Genomic DNA, 19,299 nt, shown 5'->3' on the forward strand with positions numbered 1-19,299 from the left:
AATAAATATGCGCAGCAATTGCTTGACCATTATGTCACATGATTGATTCATAACAGGGCAAGACTTTTTTTGTCCTCCAACTCAAAATGTCCCCTTTTGCATTTACACTTTTCAGACCCACATTTTTTTTACAGTTTAAATTAGAAATGAATCCATTCGAGTAATAATTTTTAAATCAAATCATTACCTATTTTAAGTTTCAATCATTTTCTATTCTAGTTGTTTTAAATGTTGGCTTATTTTTTGAGTTTAGATATTAGAGTTATAATTTATAGCTAAAAGTACTGCTTGCACATAAATTTACAGAGTCGGGAATTGTATCATCAAATGATTAAAACCTAATAAAAAATGAAGATTGAAATAAGAGAAAATTATGAAGCCTTAATCACCCGGATCAATGAGTAGTAGGAGAGAGATGATAAACAAGTTTCCAAGATGTATACAAAAAAGTGATGGGATTTACGAACATAAACATGAAAAATCATTCTTCTCATAATTTCTCAAACTTGAACCTCACTGGGTGGGATTGATGAGGGAAAAACTTGCGCTCTGATCTGTTCCTACTCAGCATTCTCTTCAAAGAGTGTGTCAAAGAAGAAGACGATGCTGAAGCTGAAAGATGATCATTATCATCAATGGCGGCATCACCAGAATCGGATGAATCACTAAGATTCTCACCATTCAATATCCCCCCCCCCCACTCTCCAACGAACTCGCTTGAGAATCCGTATGATCAGGACCCATCACATGAGCTCTGCAAAGGGGACAATTTGAGTGAGAGTTGAGCCACATATCAATGCATTCGACGTGGAAACCATGGCCACACTTGGGTAAGTTCCTTCCAACTTCGTTATCCTCGAACAGACTTAAACAGATCACACACTCTAACCCAAGCTTGTTGTGTTCTTCCATGTTGAAAACAAACAATGGGATCGATGAGATGACGGAGGAATCGAGACCCTTTGATGGGGTGGTGGGGAAAGTGGCGGTGAAGGCGTGGAAATGGCGGAGGCGATCGGGGTGAAAGATGTGAGATGGGGAAGAAGATCGACTTCTGTGGCGAGCTTGAGCCAAGAACCATTTGGCGTAAACGTGGAGAAGCAAAACGAAGAGGATTACGAGAAGCAGAGAGCTGATGGCGGCTAGCAGTACGTTGCCATCATAGGAAGAAATCGAGCTGAGGAGATGAGAAATTGGGTTCGAGTTCTGCTCTGATGGGTCAATGGAGACTGACATTTTTTTTTCTGTTGAAGATGAAACTGTGCAAAGTTGAATTATTGCAAGCAGTGAAGATGATGTTGAAGTGACGGACATGGAGATGGAAATGGGGGTTATTATTATATATGGTCACTAATGACCGAGGAAGAAGAATAAAAAATCAATGGAATTGGAATCTTGTGTAGGAGATGTTTACGTGAAAGTCAAGTTGTTTGTTGGGATGGGTGATTAAATCATGGAATTCTGCTCTTTAAATATGATAATCTTCATGTAATGTGTGTATTCAAGTCAAAAGAGAATCCCACAATCCGAGGAGGAAATGAGAGAAAAAAAAAGGGGGGGTTTGGAAATGAAGGACTCGTGAAGGCGACGCCGGTTGAGGAGATGGGTTATAGGATTCTTCATGTGATTGTTTTAGGGAACCCCAAGACAGACCATTTCTTTGTGACATTTCCCTTTACGAACTGAGGGCTCAATTCATTTGGGGGGATCCATGTGAATCCAACCAGACTGGGGTTCCTTTTTGACTCCTTAAATTGCACCTTTTTTGACTGCGTGTTTTCTGAAAACTTATCTTTGTGCCACTAGGAGTGGCCAGCCTCGTAACTTCCTCACCCCTTCCCACGGAAATCTACCCGTTTTTCCAATCCCATCACATATTAGAACCCCTGTTATAGGGTAAATTTGGTTGATTTTCCCTTATAAAACGGTAGATGATTATTTTCTCATCTAAGATGAATGGTATAAGGTTCTATGGAAGAAGCATACAACTTTTAGATGACGCTCAAATGGCACATCATCTTCTCCCAGCTCCATTCATGACCATAAAGCCGCATCTTCCCATAATACACTGAAGATGTCATATCTTTTAAGAGTCTTAGCGTCTTCCAGAAGTCATTGTATCTTCTTGACATCTTCCATGGAGTACTATAACATTCACCTTAGATGAGAAAATAATAGTCTAACACCTTACATGAAAGCAATTTTTCCCAAAACATTATCTAACCAATTTTTGCCTTAGATTATTGTTAGAGACCCTGCTCCACATAATACAAGATTGGAAACTAGAAATTGTTGGAGCAAAACTTACATATTTTATTTGTAATATAACTATTATTGTTACAACAGTTAGATTATTACTAATATTATATTTTTGACAAAGAATTGAAATACAATCAATGAAAAATTCATCTCAATGTTTTTTGGACAAGTTCCATTATCAAGAAAACCAAATCTCTTGAGGTGTGGCCAATCCATTAGTTTATATCTTTTCTCTTGAACGCCTGTTACTCCCTTTTGTATTTCTATGATAGTATGAAGTGGCACCTGCAATTTGGAACCATATCAAAGGTAAGAACTAAGAAAAAAATGTTTTCATTTGTACCTTTTTTATTCTATTATCCAAAGACTACACATGTCTTGTTAAACAACTTTCACACACTGTTTTTTCTTGTAGTACCCATATATTTTTCTTGTTAATTGGGTCTGACTCGGAATAATTTGGTTTTAAAATTTTCAAGTTTAGGGTCAATTTAGGGTTTAGGTTACAACTGAGTTGGGTTGGGTTTGGATTCAGGTTAATCAGGTTGGGTTTTCAGGTTCAAGTCACAGTTAACAAGTCTACTCATATCCAAAGCATATTAAAAAATGCATTTGGAGACATGAACCTCCAAAGACACCCAAATAAATGGAACTTTCAAATGTGTTTCATACGAATGTTAGGTCCATATGTATCAACATTCACATCTAAGTCCAAGTAACATAGGTTCTAAAAGGTCAAAGTAGAGAGGCTAAGCCATAATTTTGTAAAATTTGCATATAAATTTCTTTCCACTTCGTGGATCAGAGATAATGTTCTATCTGTCGATCGTAAAAGGAGAGAGAATGGGCATCATATCTTTCTCCATTTCAAAGACTTAAGCTACTCACATGCAGAAAGCATAGAGAGAAGCAATAGATTAATGCCACCCAAAAGAACAAATAAGTCGAGACAACAATTTCAACTTATCTATTAGTTACCTCAATGTGAGGAATTTCCTTGAGGGGTCTATCAACAAAATAAGCATATAATGCTCTCAACACAGCCTGAAAATGAAAGATTAAATAAAGCATTCAAGATTATTAATCAGAACATGTGATTTCATATAAACACAAGATTTTGCCGTTAAATTTAACCTGGTGAGATATCACTACAACTGGTGCTCTTTGTCGTTCGAGCTCAATAATTACAGGTTCAAGCCTACATTAATGTGGAAGATGAATTGAACCTCAAAAGTTTGAATGTAAAACATTATTTGCAAACAATTCAAAGGTCAGTATATTGACACACTTCACCTTTGAATAATAAGAACAAAGGTGCTTATAAGAACAAACGAGTGTATCCCAACTTTCCGGTAAAGAACTAAGGAGTAGAAGGGCTTGCAACTCATCATCAATTTTCATCTCGATTTTTGTTAATTGATTTACGAGCCCCTTGAAATTATTTAGGTGCTCAATCATACTTTGACCATCCTTATACTCCAATTTCACCAATCATCGAACTAAATTAGCTTTGTTACGAGGTTTTTTCTTTTGAATCGTGGACTCAAGCTTTGTCCATAATTCATAAGTATTTGTATAAGTAGAAATATGCTCAAAGAGGGTTTTATCAATGTACTTACGGATCATAGCAACGACCTTCTGATTTAATAGCTCCCATTGAGCATCACTCTTGCCTTCTACTTTGTCTTTGTAGATGATGGGCTCATGCAAATCCTTGCAGTATAGGTGGTCCTCATCATCGGCTTCCAATATGAGTAGTTATTAGTTGTAAGCTTGAACATGTCTACATCATGAGCAACGTTATCCTCTATCTTGAACTGCACGAGCTAATTACGGCTACGGATCAACTTGGTCTGATACCACTGTTGGGAATCACAGTCATTCCTGCTTTGTGAAGTTAAGATAGGTACTTAGAGATTAAGGATAGTAAAGAGAGCACAAGAGTATAATTCTCTAATTTGGAGATTCTTCTACTATACAAAAGAATAGTAGGATTACAAGGATGTATTCACAAAATTTAACTCACACCTGGTGACTTCCCAAGCTATCTCTCTTCTCTCTCAAAGAGACTCTCTAACTATCTAGTTTCTCACTCTAAGAAGTGGACTCTCTTAGTATTTTTGGATTTCTTGGGATTTTGGATGGTTAGGAATGAAGTCTCTCACCCCTATTTATACTACTCTACCTCCATAATGAATGCTAGAGATTACTTACATCCAAGGGTGGAGATTAATTATCTAGAATGCTCCACACACTCTAGGAAGCTCTACACTCTTCCACTTCCTTCCATATTCTTCCATACTCTTCATAAGGTTCCACACATCTCCAAATATTCCAGAGGATTCCACACTCTTTCACAAGCTTCTAAGAGTTCTACACTCATAGAGTTCTCTGGAATATTCTAGAAAATTCTACACTTCTCCTAAAAGCTCTAGAATTTTCTAGAACCTCTCCAATTAAGGAGATATCCAACACAACGAAACGTAAACTTGACCACTGGCTTGGTCAAGGCTCTCATCTCTTTCTTCGCCTCCATGCAACCCTCTATCGACATTTCTCGATGCACTCATCCCCATCCAATCTTCCTCCCCCGTAGCCTCTTTTTCCGCTCTTCTACATAACAACAATTAAATACTTGAAATTTAATAGATTGTAGTACTTCAAATTTTAGGTTCACCTGTTTCCATGGTTGAGTAAATACTGAAGTATATTTTTTTTTCTTTCTTTCTTTTCACTTCCATGGTTGAGTAAATACTGAAGTATATTCTTTTTTATTTCTTTCTTTTTTCTTTGGGTGGATAATAAGATTGAATCGACAGAAAATATATATTTTTAAAAAAGAAAATGTGAGGGTCCATAGATAATTTTGTCTTTCTTTTTTAGCTTTTTTTTTACTTTTGGATTTAATAAAGAAAGGCCATTTGGGAGGGGTTGGATTTGGGGGCCATATATCTTTTTGCTTAGATACGACATTGCTTCTAAGTTATATATCTTAATCTCCCTTTATTCGTATAACACGTGTACGTCTGTTCGAGGAATGACATGTGTCAACTCATAATTGTGAGTGAATATAAATAATTTTGATCTAAAAATGATGGCGACTGTATATTGCCTCTTCAAGCCATAAACGAATAAATAAATTATTTTTGAACTGAATAAAAATAAATAGTTTTGATCAGTTGCATCGCTGGGGTGTTATTGCCCTTGCCTTGCTATTATGCAGTTTAGACTTTTAGGTAAACTACACAAGGTATTTAAACTATTACTTTTGTTCTCATTAGGTATTCAAACTCTTACTTTTGTTCTCATTAGGTATTCAAACTCTATTTTTTAAAGAGTAATTTACGCATTTAGTATCTAAAGTTTTATATTTGATATATTTTAGTATCTAAACTTTTAATTTTTATAAAATCATACTTAACATTTAGTTTTTGTTACATTTTAATACCCTGCTGAAAAACCACAAAGCTAACATGAGATGCTACGAAATTTTTAATTTTTAAACTTCCACGTCAGCAATCAAATATTGTTTTTATTCTTTCTATTCAACCTATAGGGTGATGACACGTCCAATTATCACATTAAATGTGCTTGGCCACCTGGCTAAACAAGATAATTGTTACCTTGTCACCACAAAACATATTTAACTTATATTCCATTACCACCACAAAAGAAGATAATTTAATTAAATCTAGCACTCAAAATTAAGACTTCTCCCCACGAAAAATCAGTGCTCAACCGTTAAGCTAGTATAAACAATCATATATTCAATAATAGTCAATAGAACATAAACGTGTCAAAACTTCATCCAATTATAAGAGACCTAAAGACAATAAAACTTAATGAAATTCAGGCCATAATACAAAACAATCTTAAACCCAAAACATAAGTAACCTCAATAATCCCATCTCTTAAAGGTTCCCTGTATACAATATTATTATTCTAATTTTTATTAATTTAGCCGACGATTTTGATGTTAAATGTCCTTGTATAAAAATAGTCAGTTGAAAGTTGACACACAAATATTTATTAATCCATACATACGTCTTTAAGAAAATAATGCATTAGGCTATTGCTTATCTTCTTCAATTCCTCGAATGCACGAATAGTCTCTGCATCAAAACCACCTGCGAACTGAAATCTTCAAAAGGTTAGCATTTTTCAAAGCAAAACAAAAGGTGAATTTGATTCATTTTTTTGAGGTTATTACCTGGTGAACTCTGTACGCAAATCTAACTCCTTGAAGCAACAGATTGTTTTCTTGTGGACATTCGCATTCCTTGGATTGCACTTATTTGGTCGTTCTTTTCATGTATTCCCTCGCTAGCCTCAGTGAGCTGAATTTCATCTGCAACAAAAATCATGGAATATTTTCGAATAAAAGTGCAGGACAGGGACTAAAACCATAATTTGACCCCATCTTCACATTTGTCTAGTTTCTTTAGGTTGATGATCCCTTCAAATGCATTTGATGGTTGAATATAGGTAATGTGAAAATGGGGAAAATGTTGCTCATTTTTTAGAAGAATAGCGTTAAGATCTACCTACCTGACCAATCAAACCAGTTTCCAACATCCATTCCCACGGGATCTGCAAATCTCTGTATCTTTTGCTACTGCTTTCTCTCATCCTTTCTATGTTATTCACACTTCGCTCCAACCTGAAGTTTTTTCATCATGCGGTTAATTCATACTATTGATTCCAAATATCTGAGTTTTGTATCAAGTAACTCAGTTCATACATGCTCGCCTGTCTTGCAACGCTTGCATCCTTTTGAACTCTGAATTGAATGACTCTTTGGGGTTGGCCTTAAACGACGATACTTCGGCTTCGAGGATCTTTGTTTCCTCAGCTTTCATCAAAAGGATGATGAGATGAAGAATAGTTTGATCATAGATTATTATAGATTATTTTGCTATGATCTTCTTAACCTTTTATATAACTATTCAACGCTCTTTACTTTTGAAGCAAGCTGCTTAGCTAAGGCTGATGTGTTATATAGAGAACAACATTCAGTTCTGGTCAAATGTTACCTTTAGGATCCTCTTGTTTAATTCATTGTTTAAGCTTTTTTGTGTAAAATGTCCCTGTACTTTTCATTTTATGCAGATTTAATCCCTATACAAAAATTACAGATTTTTTTTACTATTGAATGTTTTAAATAGTAATCTCCTGATATATGAGTGATTGCAAGTGTCCAACTTCCGTTTCAAGGGCTTTCCCATCAAACCCTATGTTCCTATGTTCATATTGCATTGCAATTGGGTGGAGTTTGCTTGAGAATCAAGGTAAAAAGAAAAGTGTGCATATCAATGAAGGACGGTGAAGGATGTTGACACTGCAAAATTAAAGGGTGAAAATAATAGAGAATTTATTATTACAGCTTACCGGAATAAGTTGTCTTCCCTCTTTTTACATATTTACTTGCATCTCTATTTCTTCTAGAAAAAGAAAAACAGAAGTTGGGTCTATCAGGATTTATTCTTTATAGATCCTACCTTCCTCTGGTTTTTACTTAGATAGTTTGAAACAAAAGTTGCTTTGTCCTCTGATCCATCTCTTATTTTAGCCCCTCTAATGTGCTGGAACTCAGAATTTGATCCCTTTATTTTACTTTGACATGTTGATTTACTACATGTAGCCTGATTACGTGATTAAATAATTGAAAAAAAATATCAAAATCGATTTGACGGCGACAACTCATAAAGGGATCGAATTATGAAAATATAGAATATAAATATTAAATCTAAAGTTTAGCATAGTATAGGGACTGAAATCAGAATTAGACCGTCTGTATGATGTTGAAATAAAATATGGAGGGTAATCATTACCGATGGTAGGGTGAGGAGAAATAATGAAAATATAGAATATAAAGATTAACTCTTTATTCTTGTGTAAGATTGTAAGGACTTTGGGATTAATTTATATAAAGAAGCCCACCCTGGAGGCATGCAATTATTATATGTCAAAGGACCTCATACTGTGTGTGTGGTGGGGCGGGGGGTTTCTCTGCATTAAGGGTGACCGGTTTCAAGGGATACCCTAAGCATCCACAGGGTCCATGCTTCCATCACCGTCTTTATGTTCCCTAATGACAAGGGAATATTGCTCAAACGGGGATGTTCATAGGTGGCGTCGACTTTTTGGCTCACTTGAATTTAACTTGATTAATAAATCTTTTCATCCATATCCAATATGACCAAGGGTTTAGGAAGATATTATCCCACTCGAAATTCGATCTGATTTTTTAGGTTGAAATTCGATCCGATTTTTTAGGTTAAAATTCGTACTTGATAAAAAAATTAGCTGATCCTATTCTCATGTGTAATAGGGTAAGGGGGAGGTAGGATAGTAGGCTGCCCCCAACGCCAAGTTGAGAGCGGCTTCCGTGGGAGACCTCCGGCAGTCAGAATTATGAATTGTCCACCGTGGGACTTGATCTGATCTAAATATAAAATTCATTTTTATTAAGTAAACTAACAATCTAATTCAAAAAATATAAAATAAAAAATATTATTGAAATTGCCTCTAAATATACTAAAGATGTTTATGATATTATGTCGGGTTGAATTGAGTTTTTTTCATCTTAAATTCGAACCCGACCTGATCACATCCTTAAAAAAACTTGATTCAGCCCAAATTAAAATATTCAAAATATAAAACCGATTGGGTCGAGTCAGGACAAAATACCCATCCCTATACTCAACTCTCTAGGGAGAAGATCATGCAGAGAAAAGGTTCATTAACAACCCACAATACAAAGATGTTACTATATAACATTTGACCAAACTATACCAAACTAAATTATATATTAAATCGAAATTTTAGCACAGTATGAGTTCTGAAGTTATTAATGAAGCTGCAAAGACTTGTTTAAAATGTAAGTAATGAGTTCTGCATGTACACACTCTTATTGGTATATTGCCATTGTAAGAATACTTTCATTATACATCAGATTATGACATATCTATAAATATCTTACTTTAAATGCAAGATTTAAACCCAAACCATGGCAGCACCAATCCCTCATTACTTATGATGATGATTTAACTGATATGTCTGCATTAAGCTCACTGGGAAAACTATTCAAAATCAAATGTACACCAAAACATGAAGAAACTTCAAATCCTTTTCATTATAGCATTGCATGTTATTCACCTTGTTGAAACCGGACTCTGTTGTTGCTGATAAATGCTTGCCGGAGCATATGATACCCGTTTCTGTAGTGCTCAAGGGTGAAGCAAAGCCGCCTTATAGCTTCTCGTTTCGTTTCCGTTCCGTCGAGTATTGCGACTCTTTGCCTCTTGATCTCATCCTCTAGTTTTTTAACTTTGGATAGCAATTCCTCCTCCAATCTTTGGGATGCTTCAGCTTTAGCAATTAGCTTCACATGTTCCATATGTAATTGGTGAAGATGCATGTCCATTTGAACAATCCGAACTTCCCTGGAACTAACACTGGCCTTGAGTGAATACATCTCGCTCTTAAGCGAATCTCTCCGATTTCGAAGTCTCAAGGCCTTCGTTTAGAACTTTGATTTAATTGCTTCTCTTAGCAAGCTCCAGTTTCAACCCCACAATTTCGCTTCGAGTTGAATCGAGATGACTCTGCAGATCTTTCTTCTCAAGCTTCAAACTAGCATTTTCTTCCAACAATGCCTGCATCTTGCTAACTACATTTCATTTTCTCTGTCCATCTTCACACTTTCTTCTATCCATGATTCTGCGCCAGTTGTTCTGAGTGGTTTGTACTCTTCTATCCGTTCATTAGCCATTTTCATTTTTTCTTTGTACTCTAAAATTTTAGCAAGAAAATCCGAATTATCATGTCTTGCTCCCCTTTCAATACTCTCTTCTTGTAGCATCCGTAGCTTCTCTTTCATTTCATCGAGATCAATCTCCAGTTCAGCCATTTTCCCACTCACCCCTTGATCTCCCTTATTCCCTGATAAAACCGAGTAATCATCGGATTCCGGTTCAGAATCTGTTGAAGAAGATGACTTATCTCCTTTTGTGTGCGCAACAGAGCTTTTCTCACCAGAAGCAAGGAAGACATCGAAACCAGCAGCACGTAGGCTGGATTTACGACGACTCAGCCTTTGATCCGGAGAGGAACATCTAGGGGAAAGATCAGAGCCAATGTCCGACGGCATGTTCTCCCTCAATTCCGCTGTCAGATGATCATAACGCTCGGCCAAAGAACGATACATGCGGTAAACTCCTCAACTTGAGCTATAAGTTCCGGCCTCTTCTTATAATACATCTCAGCCTTTTTGGGGAAGGAGTCTGCATCTTCTTCAATCAGCTTAAGCATCTTTTTGACTCTACGATCCATTTCTGTGTCACCAATCTTACCATTATTTTCTCTTTCTTGACATACAAGCAATTCAAATTAAATCAAAAACAAAATCCTGTACGAGGGCACGGAGAAAGCAGTAGATTGCTAATATTATACTACCACGCCATTTATCTTGTATTAATAATTGCATCATGAAGAACATAAACAACATCATCATTCTACTGATAGGAAGATCATTGTCACCATTAGAACATTTAGCTCAAATATGCACATACAAGAAAGAAAAGAAATCACCAACTAGGAAACACGGGAGAAAATCCATTTTTTAACCAAGGACGGACGCGCTGAGGGTGAACTTATACTTGCTTACCCTCAAGATTTTCTGCAAGCCATTATGAGTTCTTGGGGCTGATGTGGCTATCCCACCACTATGAATGTGGCTTTTTGGACTCTAGTCTCCTCATACTTCTAGTTAGTTGAGCTTGAAAAGAGAAGAAAACAAGATTACGCAACTAAAAGAGAGTCTTCACTGCATAACGATAACAAGATAACATCAGATGTTATTTTTCTTGTGAGAAAGGGGCCATCAATGACAAGGTGAGCATGAATAAGAGATGAGCAGCAAGTATCCAGTAAAGAAAGTATAACACTTGTGAATTGATTATGTAAAAGAACTATGTAGAATACAAGGATGTTGTTGTTTATATACAGCTCCTAATGACTAATGTAAGTCTTAACAGATTTCACAACTAACCATGCTAACAACCTAACAACTTTAACTGCCATTAACAACATTAAGAAGCTTCTAACTATTCAACTAATAATCCCATGCAGTCTAAGCTCATACACGCTGCAGTACTAACAACATTGTTGCTGACTCATCATGTTAACATCATGCTAACATTCCCTCCCTCTACTTCTTCTTCTTCTGCTCTTCTAACCTTAAACATCTTTAAACTCCAATCTTCTATCGAAAAACTTCAAATGCTGCTGTAGCCAAGGGTGTAGTAAAACCATCAGCCACTTGATGCGCTTTTTGATGAAAAGACAAACACTAGAAATGAAAGTGCGATACATCCTTCCATTTAACTTGAATCGGAAGTGTTGATGCCTCCTTCCGTTCGACTTAAATCGGAAGTGTCGATGCCTCCTTCCATTCACCTTCAATCGGAAGTGTCGATGCTTCCTTTCGTTCGACTTGAATCAGAAGTGCGATGCTTTATTTTGTTCTTCTTATTCACCTTCATTTCTTTCTTCTTCATCCTCTTATACAAGGTTCCTTGATATTTTTTCCCATTGACACTTGGCTGTGAAGCTTTCAAGTCCATGACACTTTGAGATAGAAGCAACAAATCATGATGATGCACAATCCAAAATAACCAGTAATGCAACACCGTGCAACACATCCACAAGAAACTAGTTTGAACAAAATTTGTTTCCAATGGCAACCCGTACAAAATTTGTTTCAACTCACCCCGTGCAATGGTAACTCCTTCTTATTCTTTCTCTTAAACTCCTGAACAAAGTGGTTCACCATTTTGTTATCAAAATCTTCACCTTCAAGGTGAGTGTCCCCAGCAGTGGCTTTCACTTCAAAGATACCCTCTTTAATGGTTAGAAGAGAGACATCAAAAATACCACCACCAAGATCAAAGATCAATATAGTCTTTCTGCCGACACTAGTAGCCTTCTTGTCAAGACCATAAGCAATAGTTGCAGCTGTTGGTTCATTGATGATACGCAAGACATTAAGACCAACAATGACACCAGCATCCTTTGTTGTCTGATGCTGAGAGTCAGTGAAGTATGCAGGGACGGTAACCACAACATTATTAACTGTAGACCCAAGGTAAGCCTCAGCAATTTCACGCATCTTTATGAGTACCATTGAAGAGATCTCCTCAGCATCAAATTGTTTCTCTTCACCCTTGTAAGAAACAACAATCATTGGTTTGTCACCAGGTCCAGCAATGACCTTGAATGGCCATAGTTTCATATCACTCTGAACAGAGGAATCACTGAATCTACATCCAATTAATCTCTTTGTATCGAAGACAATATTGATGGGATTCATGGTGACCTGGTTTTTCGCTGCATCGCCTATCAAACGTTCGGTGTCGGTAAAACCAACATAAAAAGGCTTCGTCGTGTTACATTGATCATTGGCGATGATCTCAACACGATCGTGTTGCCAAACACCAACGCAAGAATAAGTTGTTCCGAGATCGATTCCGATAGTTGGACCTTCTACTTTACTGGCCATTACTTCTTTTCTTTTTGTTGTGTCGACTAAAAGAATATAAAAAATAATGAAAAAAGGTAGGAGAAAAAAATATGCTAACAGCTAGGGTTTCAAGAGATGATTTCCATATCAAAGATATGTGACGTTGATAGAGAAAGAGGAAATCGACACTTGAGAAGAAGAACGACGCAAATTTCAACAAGTTTCAAACCCCAACCAAACAAACTAAACGAAATTCTAGCAACAAACAAAAGTAGAAACAAAAACTCAAGAACGAATCTCAATCCCTAACCAATAACAAAAAAAACCAAGAATACAAGTCTGAAGTTACCTAATTGAATCTGCAAATCTTTGACTCAAACAACACACAACTGAATCGGAAAGATGACTAATAACAAGACCAACAAAAGCTCTGAGATACAATCATTAATGGCGGCGAAAGCAGTTATTGTGACTCCAGAATCGTTCGGCGAATAATACCATGTGAGAAAGGGGCCATCAATGACAAGGTGAGCATGAATAATATATGAGCAACAAGTATCCAGTAAATAAAGTATAATACTTGTGTATTGATTGTGTAAAAGAACTATGTAGAATACAAGGTTGTTGTTGTTTATATACAGCTTCTAATGACTAATGTAAGTCTTAACAGATTTCACAACTAACCATGCTAACAATCTAACAACCTTAACTGCTATTAACAACATTAAGAAGCTTCTAACTATTCAACTAATAATCTCATACAGTTTAAGCTCAAACACGATGTAGTACAAACCGCATTGTTGCTGACTCATCATGTTAACATCATGCAAACATTCATTCTACTTACTCTTATGCTCTTCTGACTGTGAACATCCTTGAACTCCAATCTTCTATTGAAAAACTTCAAATGATGTTTTAGCCAAGGGTGTAGTAAAACCATTAGCCACTTGATGCGCTACTTGATGAAAAGACGAACACTTGAAATGAAAGTGCGATACATCATTCCGTTCAACTTGAATCGGAAGGGTCGATACCTCCTTCCGTTTGACTTGAATCGGAAGTGTCGATGCCTTCTTCCGTTCGACTTGAATCAGAAGTGTCCATGCTTCCTTCTGTTCGACTTGAATCGGAACTGCCTATGCTTACTTCCGTTCGACATGAATCGAAAGTGTCGATGCCTATTTCCATTCGACTTGAATCAGAAGTGTCGATGCCTCCTTCCATTCGACTTGAATCGAAAGTGTCAATGCTTCCTTCAATTTGAATTGAATCGAAAGTGCGATACTTTCTTTTGTTCTTCTTATTCACCTTCATTTCTTCCTTCATCCTCTTATACAAGGTTCCTTGGTATTTCTCCCATGGACACTTGGATGTAAAGATTTCAAGTCCCATGACACATTGAGATAGAAGCAACAAATCATGATGATGCACAATCCAAAATAGCTAGTAATGCAACACCATGCAACACATCCACAAAAAACTAGTTTGAACAAAACTTGTTTCCAATGGCAACCCGTACAAAATTTGTTTCACTCACCCCGAGCAATGGTAACTCCTTCTTGTTCTTTCTCTTAAACTCCTGAACAAAGTGGTTCACCATTCTGTTATCAAAATTTTCACCTCCAGCAGTGGCTTTCGCTTCAAAGATACCCTCTTCAATGGTTAGAAGAGAGACATAAAAAATACCACCACCAAGATCAAAGATCAATACATTCTTTTTGTCAACACTGGTAGCCTTCTTGTCAAGACCATAAGCAATAGCCGTAACTGTGGGTTCATTGATGATACGCATGACATTAAGACCAGCAATGACACCAACATCCTTTGTTGCCTGACGCTAAGAGTCAGTGAAGTATACAGGGACGTAACCACAACATTCTTAACTATAGTTTAAAGGTAAGCCTCAGTAATTTCACGCATCTTTATGAGTACCATTGAAGAGATCTCTCAGCAGCAAATTGTTTCTCTTCACCCTTGTAAGTAACAACAATCATTGGTTTGTCACCAGGTCTAGCAATGACCTTGAATGGACATAGTTTCATATCACTCTGAACAGAGGAATCACTGAATCTACGTCCAATCAATCTCTTTGCATCGAAGACAGTATTGATGGGATTCATAGCGACTTGATTTTTCACTGCATCGCCTATCAAACGTTCAGTGTCGGTAAAACCAACATAAGAAGGCGTCGTCCTGTTACCTTGATCATTGGCGATGATCTCAACACGATCGTGTTGCCAAACATCGACGCAATAATAAGTGGTTCCGAGATCGATTCCGATAGCTGGACCTTCTCCTTTACCGGCCATTACTTCTTTTCCTTTTGTTGTGTCGACTAAAAGAATATGAAAAAAACGAGAAAATATAGGAGAAATAAGAGGTGCTAACAGCTAGGGTTTCAAGAGATGATTTCCAGATCAAAGATATGTGACGTTGATAGAGAAGAGGAAATCAACAATTGAGAATAAGAACGACGCAAATTTTAGCAAGTTTTAAACCCCAACCAAATAAACTAAGCAAAATTCTAGCAACAATCAAACGCAAAAACCAAAACTCAAGAACGAATCTTTATCCCTAACCAATAACAAAAAAACCAAGAATTCAAGTCTGAAGTTACCAAATTGAATATGCAAATCTTTGACTGAGTTGGAAAGATGACTAAAAACAAGACCAGCAAAAGCTCTGAGATACGGTCATTAATGGTGGCGAAAGAAGTTATTGTGGCTCCAGAATCGTTCGACGAATGATACCATGTGAGAAAGGGGCCATCAATGACAAGGTGAGCATGAATAAGAGATGAGCAGTAAGTATCCAGTAAAGAAAGTATAACACTTGTGTATTGATTGTGTAAAAGAACTATGTAGAATACAAAGCTGTTGTTGTTTATATACAGCTTCTAATGACTAATGTAAGTCTTAACAAATTTCACAACTAACCATGCTAACAATCTAACAACCTTAACTGCTATTAACAACATTAAGAAGCTTCTAACTATTCAACTAATAATCTCATGCAGTCTAAGCTCAAACACGATGTAGTACTAACCGCATTGTTGCTGACTCATCATATTAACATCATGCAAACATTCCCTCTACTTCTTCTTATGCTATTCTAATTGTGAACATCCTTGAACTCCAATCTTCTATCGAAAAACTTCAAATGTTGTTTTAGCCAAGGGTGTAGTAAAACCATTAGCCACTTGATGCGCTTCTTGATGAAAAGACGAACACTTGAAATGAAAGTGTGATACATCCTTCCGTTCAACTTGAATCAGAAATGTCGATGCCTCCTTCCGTTCGACTTGAATCGGAAGTGTCGATGCTTCATTCTGTTGACTTAAATCATAAGTGACGATGCTACCTTCCGTTCGACTTGAATCGGAAGTGCCGATGCTTCTTCCGTTCGACTTGAATCAGAAGTGTCGATGCCTCTTTCGGTTCGAATTGAATCAGAAGTGTCAATGCCTCCTTCCGTTAGACTTGAATCGAAAGTGGCAATGCTTCATTACGTTCGACTTGAATCGGAAGTGCGATGCTTTCTTTTGTTCTTCTTATTCACCTTCATTTCTTTATTCTTCATCCTCTTATACAAGGTTCTTTGATATTTTTTCCCATTGACACTTGGATTTGAAGCTTTCAAGTCTCATGACACTTTGAGATATAAGCAAAAAATCATGATGATGAACAATCCAAAATAACCAGTAATGCAACACCGTGCAACACATCCACAAGAAACTAGTTTGAACAAAATTTGTTTCCAATGGCAACCTATACAAAATTTGTTTCCACTCACCCCGAGCAATGGTAACTCCTTGTTCTTTCTCTTAAACTCCTGAACAAAGTGGTTCACCATTCTGTTATCAAAATCTTCACCTCCAAGGTGAGTGTCCCCAGCAGTGGCTTTCGCTTCAAAGATACCCTCTTCAATGGTTAGAAGAGAGACATAAAAAATACCACCACCAAGATCAAAGATCAATACATTCTTTTTGTCAACACTGGTAGCCTTCTTGTCAAGACCATAAGCAATAGCCGTAACTGTGGGTTCATTGATGATACACATGACATTAAGACCAGCAATGACACCAACATCCTTTGTTGCCTGACGCTAAGAGTCAGTGAAGTATACAGGGACGGTAACCACACATTCTTAACTATAGTTTAAAGGTAAGCCTCAGTAATTTCACGCATCTTTATGAGTACCATTGAAGAGATCTCCTCAGCAGCAAATTGTTTCTCTTCACCCTTGTAAGTAATAACAATCATTGGTTTGTCACCAGGTCTAGCAATGACCTTGAATGGACATAGTTTCATATCACTCTGAACAGAGGAATCACTGAATCTACGTCCAATCAATCTCTTTGCATCGAAGACAGTATTGATGGGATTCATAGCGACTTGATTTTTCACTGCATCGCCTATCAAACGTTCGGTGTCGGTAAAACCAACATAAGAAGCGTCGTCCTGTTACCTTGATCATTGGCGATGATCTCAACACGATCGTGTTGCCAAACATCGACGCAATAATAAGTGGTTCCGAGATCGATTCCGATAGATGGACCTTCTCCTTTACCGGCCATTACTTCTTTTCCTTTTGTTGTGTCGACTAAAAGAATATGAAAAAGAACGAGAAAATATAGGAGAAATAAGAGGTGCTAACAGCTAGGGTTTCAAGAGATGATTTCCAGATCAAAGATATGTGACGTTGATAGAGAAAGAGGAAATCAGTAATTGAGAAAAAGAACGACGTAAATTTTAGTAAATTTCAAACCCAACCAAACAAACTAAGCGAAATTCCAGCAACAAACAAACGCAGAAACCAAAACTCAAGAACGAATCTCAATCTCTAACCAATAACAGGAAAAAAAAAACCAAGAATTCAAGTCTGAAGTTACCAAATTGAATCTGCAAATATTCAACTCAAACAACACACAACTGAGTCGAAAGATGACCGATAACAAGACCATCAAAAACTCTGAGATACAGTCATTAACGGCGGCGAAAGCAGTTACTGTGGCTCCATAATCGTTTGGCGAATAATACCATGTGAGAAAGGGGCCATCAATGACAAGGTGAGCATGAATAAGAGATGAGCAGCAAGTATCCAGTAAAGAAAGTATAACACTTGTGTATTGATTGTGTAAAAGAACTATATAGAATACAAGGCTGTTGTTGTTTATATACAACTTCTAATGACTAATGTAAGTCTTAACAGATTTCACAACTAACCATGCTAACAACCTAACAACCTTAACTGCTATTAACAACATTAAGAAGCTTCTAATTATTCAACTAATAATCACATGCAGTACTAACAACATTGTTACTGACTCATCATGTTAACATCATGCTAACATTTCTTGGTGTGGTGATAGTTCTTAAAAGGACATAATCAAAAAACACCAGCATATGTAAAAGCTAAAATTTGTCTACAACCGAAGCACTGGCTATGAATCTCGATTTGGTTAAGAATCTCAAACTGGAACGAACGTAAGATTTTATGCTAGATGTAAACTTATAAAATTTTAGGGCTCGAAAATAGATTATCGATAAAACATAAATAGAATATCTAAAATATATTAGAATTTGAAATTTTCATGGAAGACGGTACATCACTGGTTACAAGCACATTTTGTATTTGTTGATTCTTATCACAATGCTTAAGGGCTCAATTCCTTACCTAAGATTTCGCCATGTTTAAGTTGGACGGAAGTGAGATTATCAGAATCAACAACAAAAACCTGTGTTCAGAGAAATAGTGCAGATATCAGTCGCAAAATTCCAAGTGTATTCAACCTACATAACTGATTACATTTTGAACAAAAGCATGGGAAGATAAACACATGAATTATTGAATCAAATGCTTGTGATTATGTTAATTGAACATTATTAAATAACTAATAAAATGCGATGAGTTTCTACATCCTAATACCTTGAAAATGACAGCACAAATCTAAAACATCTGATCAAGAAAACCTCACAGGAAAAAGGCAGAGGCTTTGGATAGATTTTCTTTATAAGCATCTAGATATCATTAAATACGTTTTATTTTTTTAACAACAAATATGTTAGTTTATATATATATTATTTTCAGTGACATAATCATTACTTGTATATTTAATGAAATCCTATCAGTTGATTATAGTTAATTGTATAAGTATCATATTTGCATGTATATTTCGATATTCATTGATAGCCAGGGTTTTGGTATATATCATTTTCTTGCCTAATTTATATATTAACCGCACAACTAATTTATTACACTACTAATTTCTTACCACGTCTTGGCTTTTAACAATCATAATGTATCTTTTGTTATAAGTTCTAAAGTACCCAAATGTTTTAAATCGTTGTTTATCGTATAATATGATAGACTAAGTACAAAAGAAAATACAGCTTTTAAGAAAACCATGAACCTCTATCCAAATAGATAGGAATGTTTATCGTTAAGTTTTAATTAAATTAATCGATCGAGTTAAATTTAATTTGATTAATCGATCAGTTAATTTAATATTAATTTGG

At 36.3% G+C, this 19,299-nt stretch overlaps 1 protein-coding gene, 1 long non-coding RNA gene and 2 pseudogenes across 2 annotated transcripts; all 4 read right to left on the minus strand.

The window, feature by feature from the left end:
* Window positions 1–331: 331 nt before the first annotated feature.
* LOC120114543 lies at window positions 332–1,525 on the minus strand (annotated as a pseudogene).
* A 764-nt stretch (window positions 1,526–2,289) lies between these two features.
* LOC120114518 lies at window positions 2,290–3,297 on the minus strand. Its single transcript, XR_005515399.1, has 2 exons — window positions 3,238–3,297; window positions 2,290–2,544 (listed from the first exon to the last, which is right to left on the minus strand). It is a non-coding gene; the product is annotated as an uncharacterized LOC120114518 (long non-coding RNA).
* A 6,634-nt stretch (window positions 3,298–9,931) lies between these two features.
* Window positions 9,932–11,094, minus strand: LOC120114535 (annotated as a pseudogene).
* A 965-nt stretch (window positions 11,095–12,059) lies between these two features.
* On the minus strand, window positions 12,060–17,357 carry LOC120114536 (heat shock cognate 70 kDa protein 2-like). The gene is made up of 5 exons (XM_039135405.1): window positions 17,249–17,357; window positions 16,981–17,195; window positions 16,654–16,885; window positions 14,335–14,401; window positions 12,060–12,346 (listed from the first exon to the last, which is right to left on the minus strand). The coding sequence occupies exons 1-5, from the start codon at window positions 17,355–17,357 to the stop codon at window positions 12,214–12,216; spliced, it is 756 nt and encodes a 251-aa protein (XP_038991336.1). The 3' UTR covers window positions 12,060–12,213.
* Between the last annotated feature and the right edge of the window lie 1,942 nt (window positions 17,358–19,299).

Source organism: Hibiscus syriacus, unplaced genomic scaffold (assembly GCF_006381635.1).
Source record: "Hibiscus syriacus cultivar Baekdansim isolate YM2019G1 unplaced genomic scaffold, ASM638163v2 tig00110234_pilon, whole genome shotgun sequence".
In the NCBI taxonomy this organism is placed as follows: Eukaryota; Viridiplantae; Streptophyta; class Magnoliopsida; order Malvales; family Malvaceae; genus Hibiscus; species Hibiscus syriacus.

Coding starts and splice junctions, on each gene's coding strand:
- LOC120114536 (XM_039135405.1), bottom strand. CDS start 17,357: ATGGCCGGTAAAGGAGAAGGTCCATCTATCGGAATCGATCTCGGAACC. Junction 16,886..16,980: donor CTGAGGAGATCTCTTCAATG/GTACTCATAAAG, acceptor ACTGACTCTTAG/CGTCAGGCAACAAAGGATGT. Junction 14,402..16,653: donor TGGGGACACTCACCTTGGAG/GTGAAGATTTTG, acceptor CCACTGCTGGAG/GTGAAAATTTTGATAACAGA.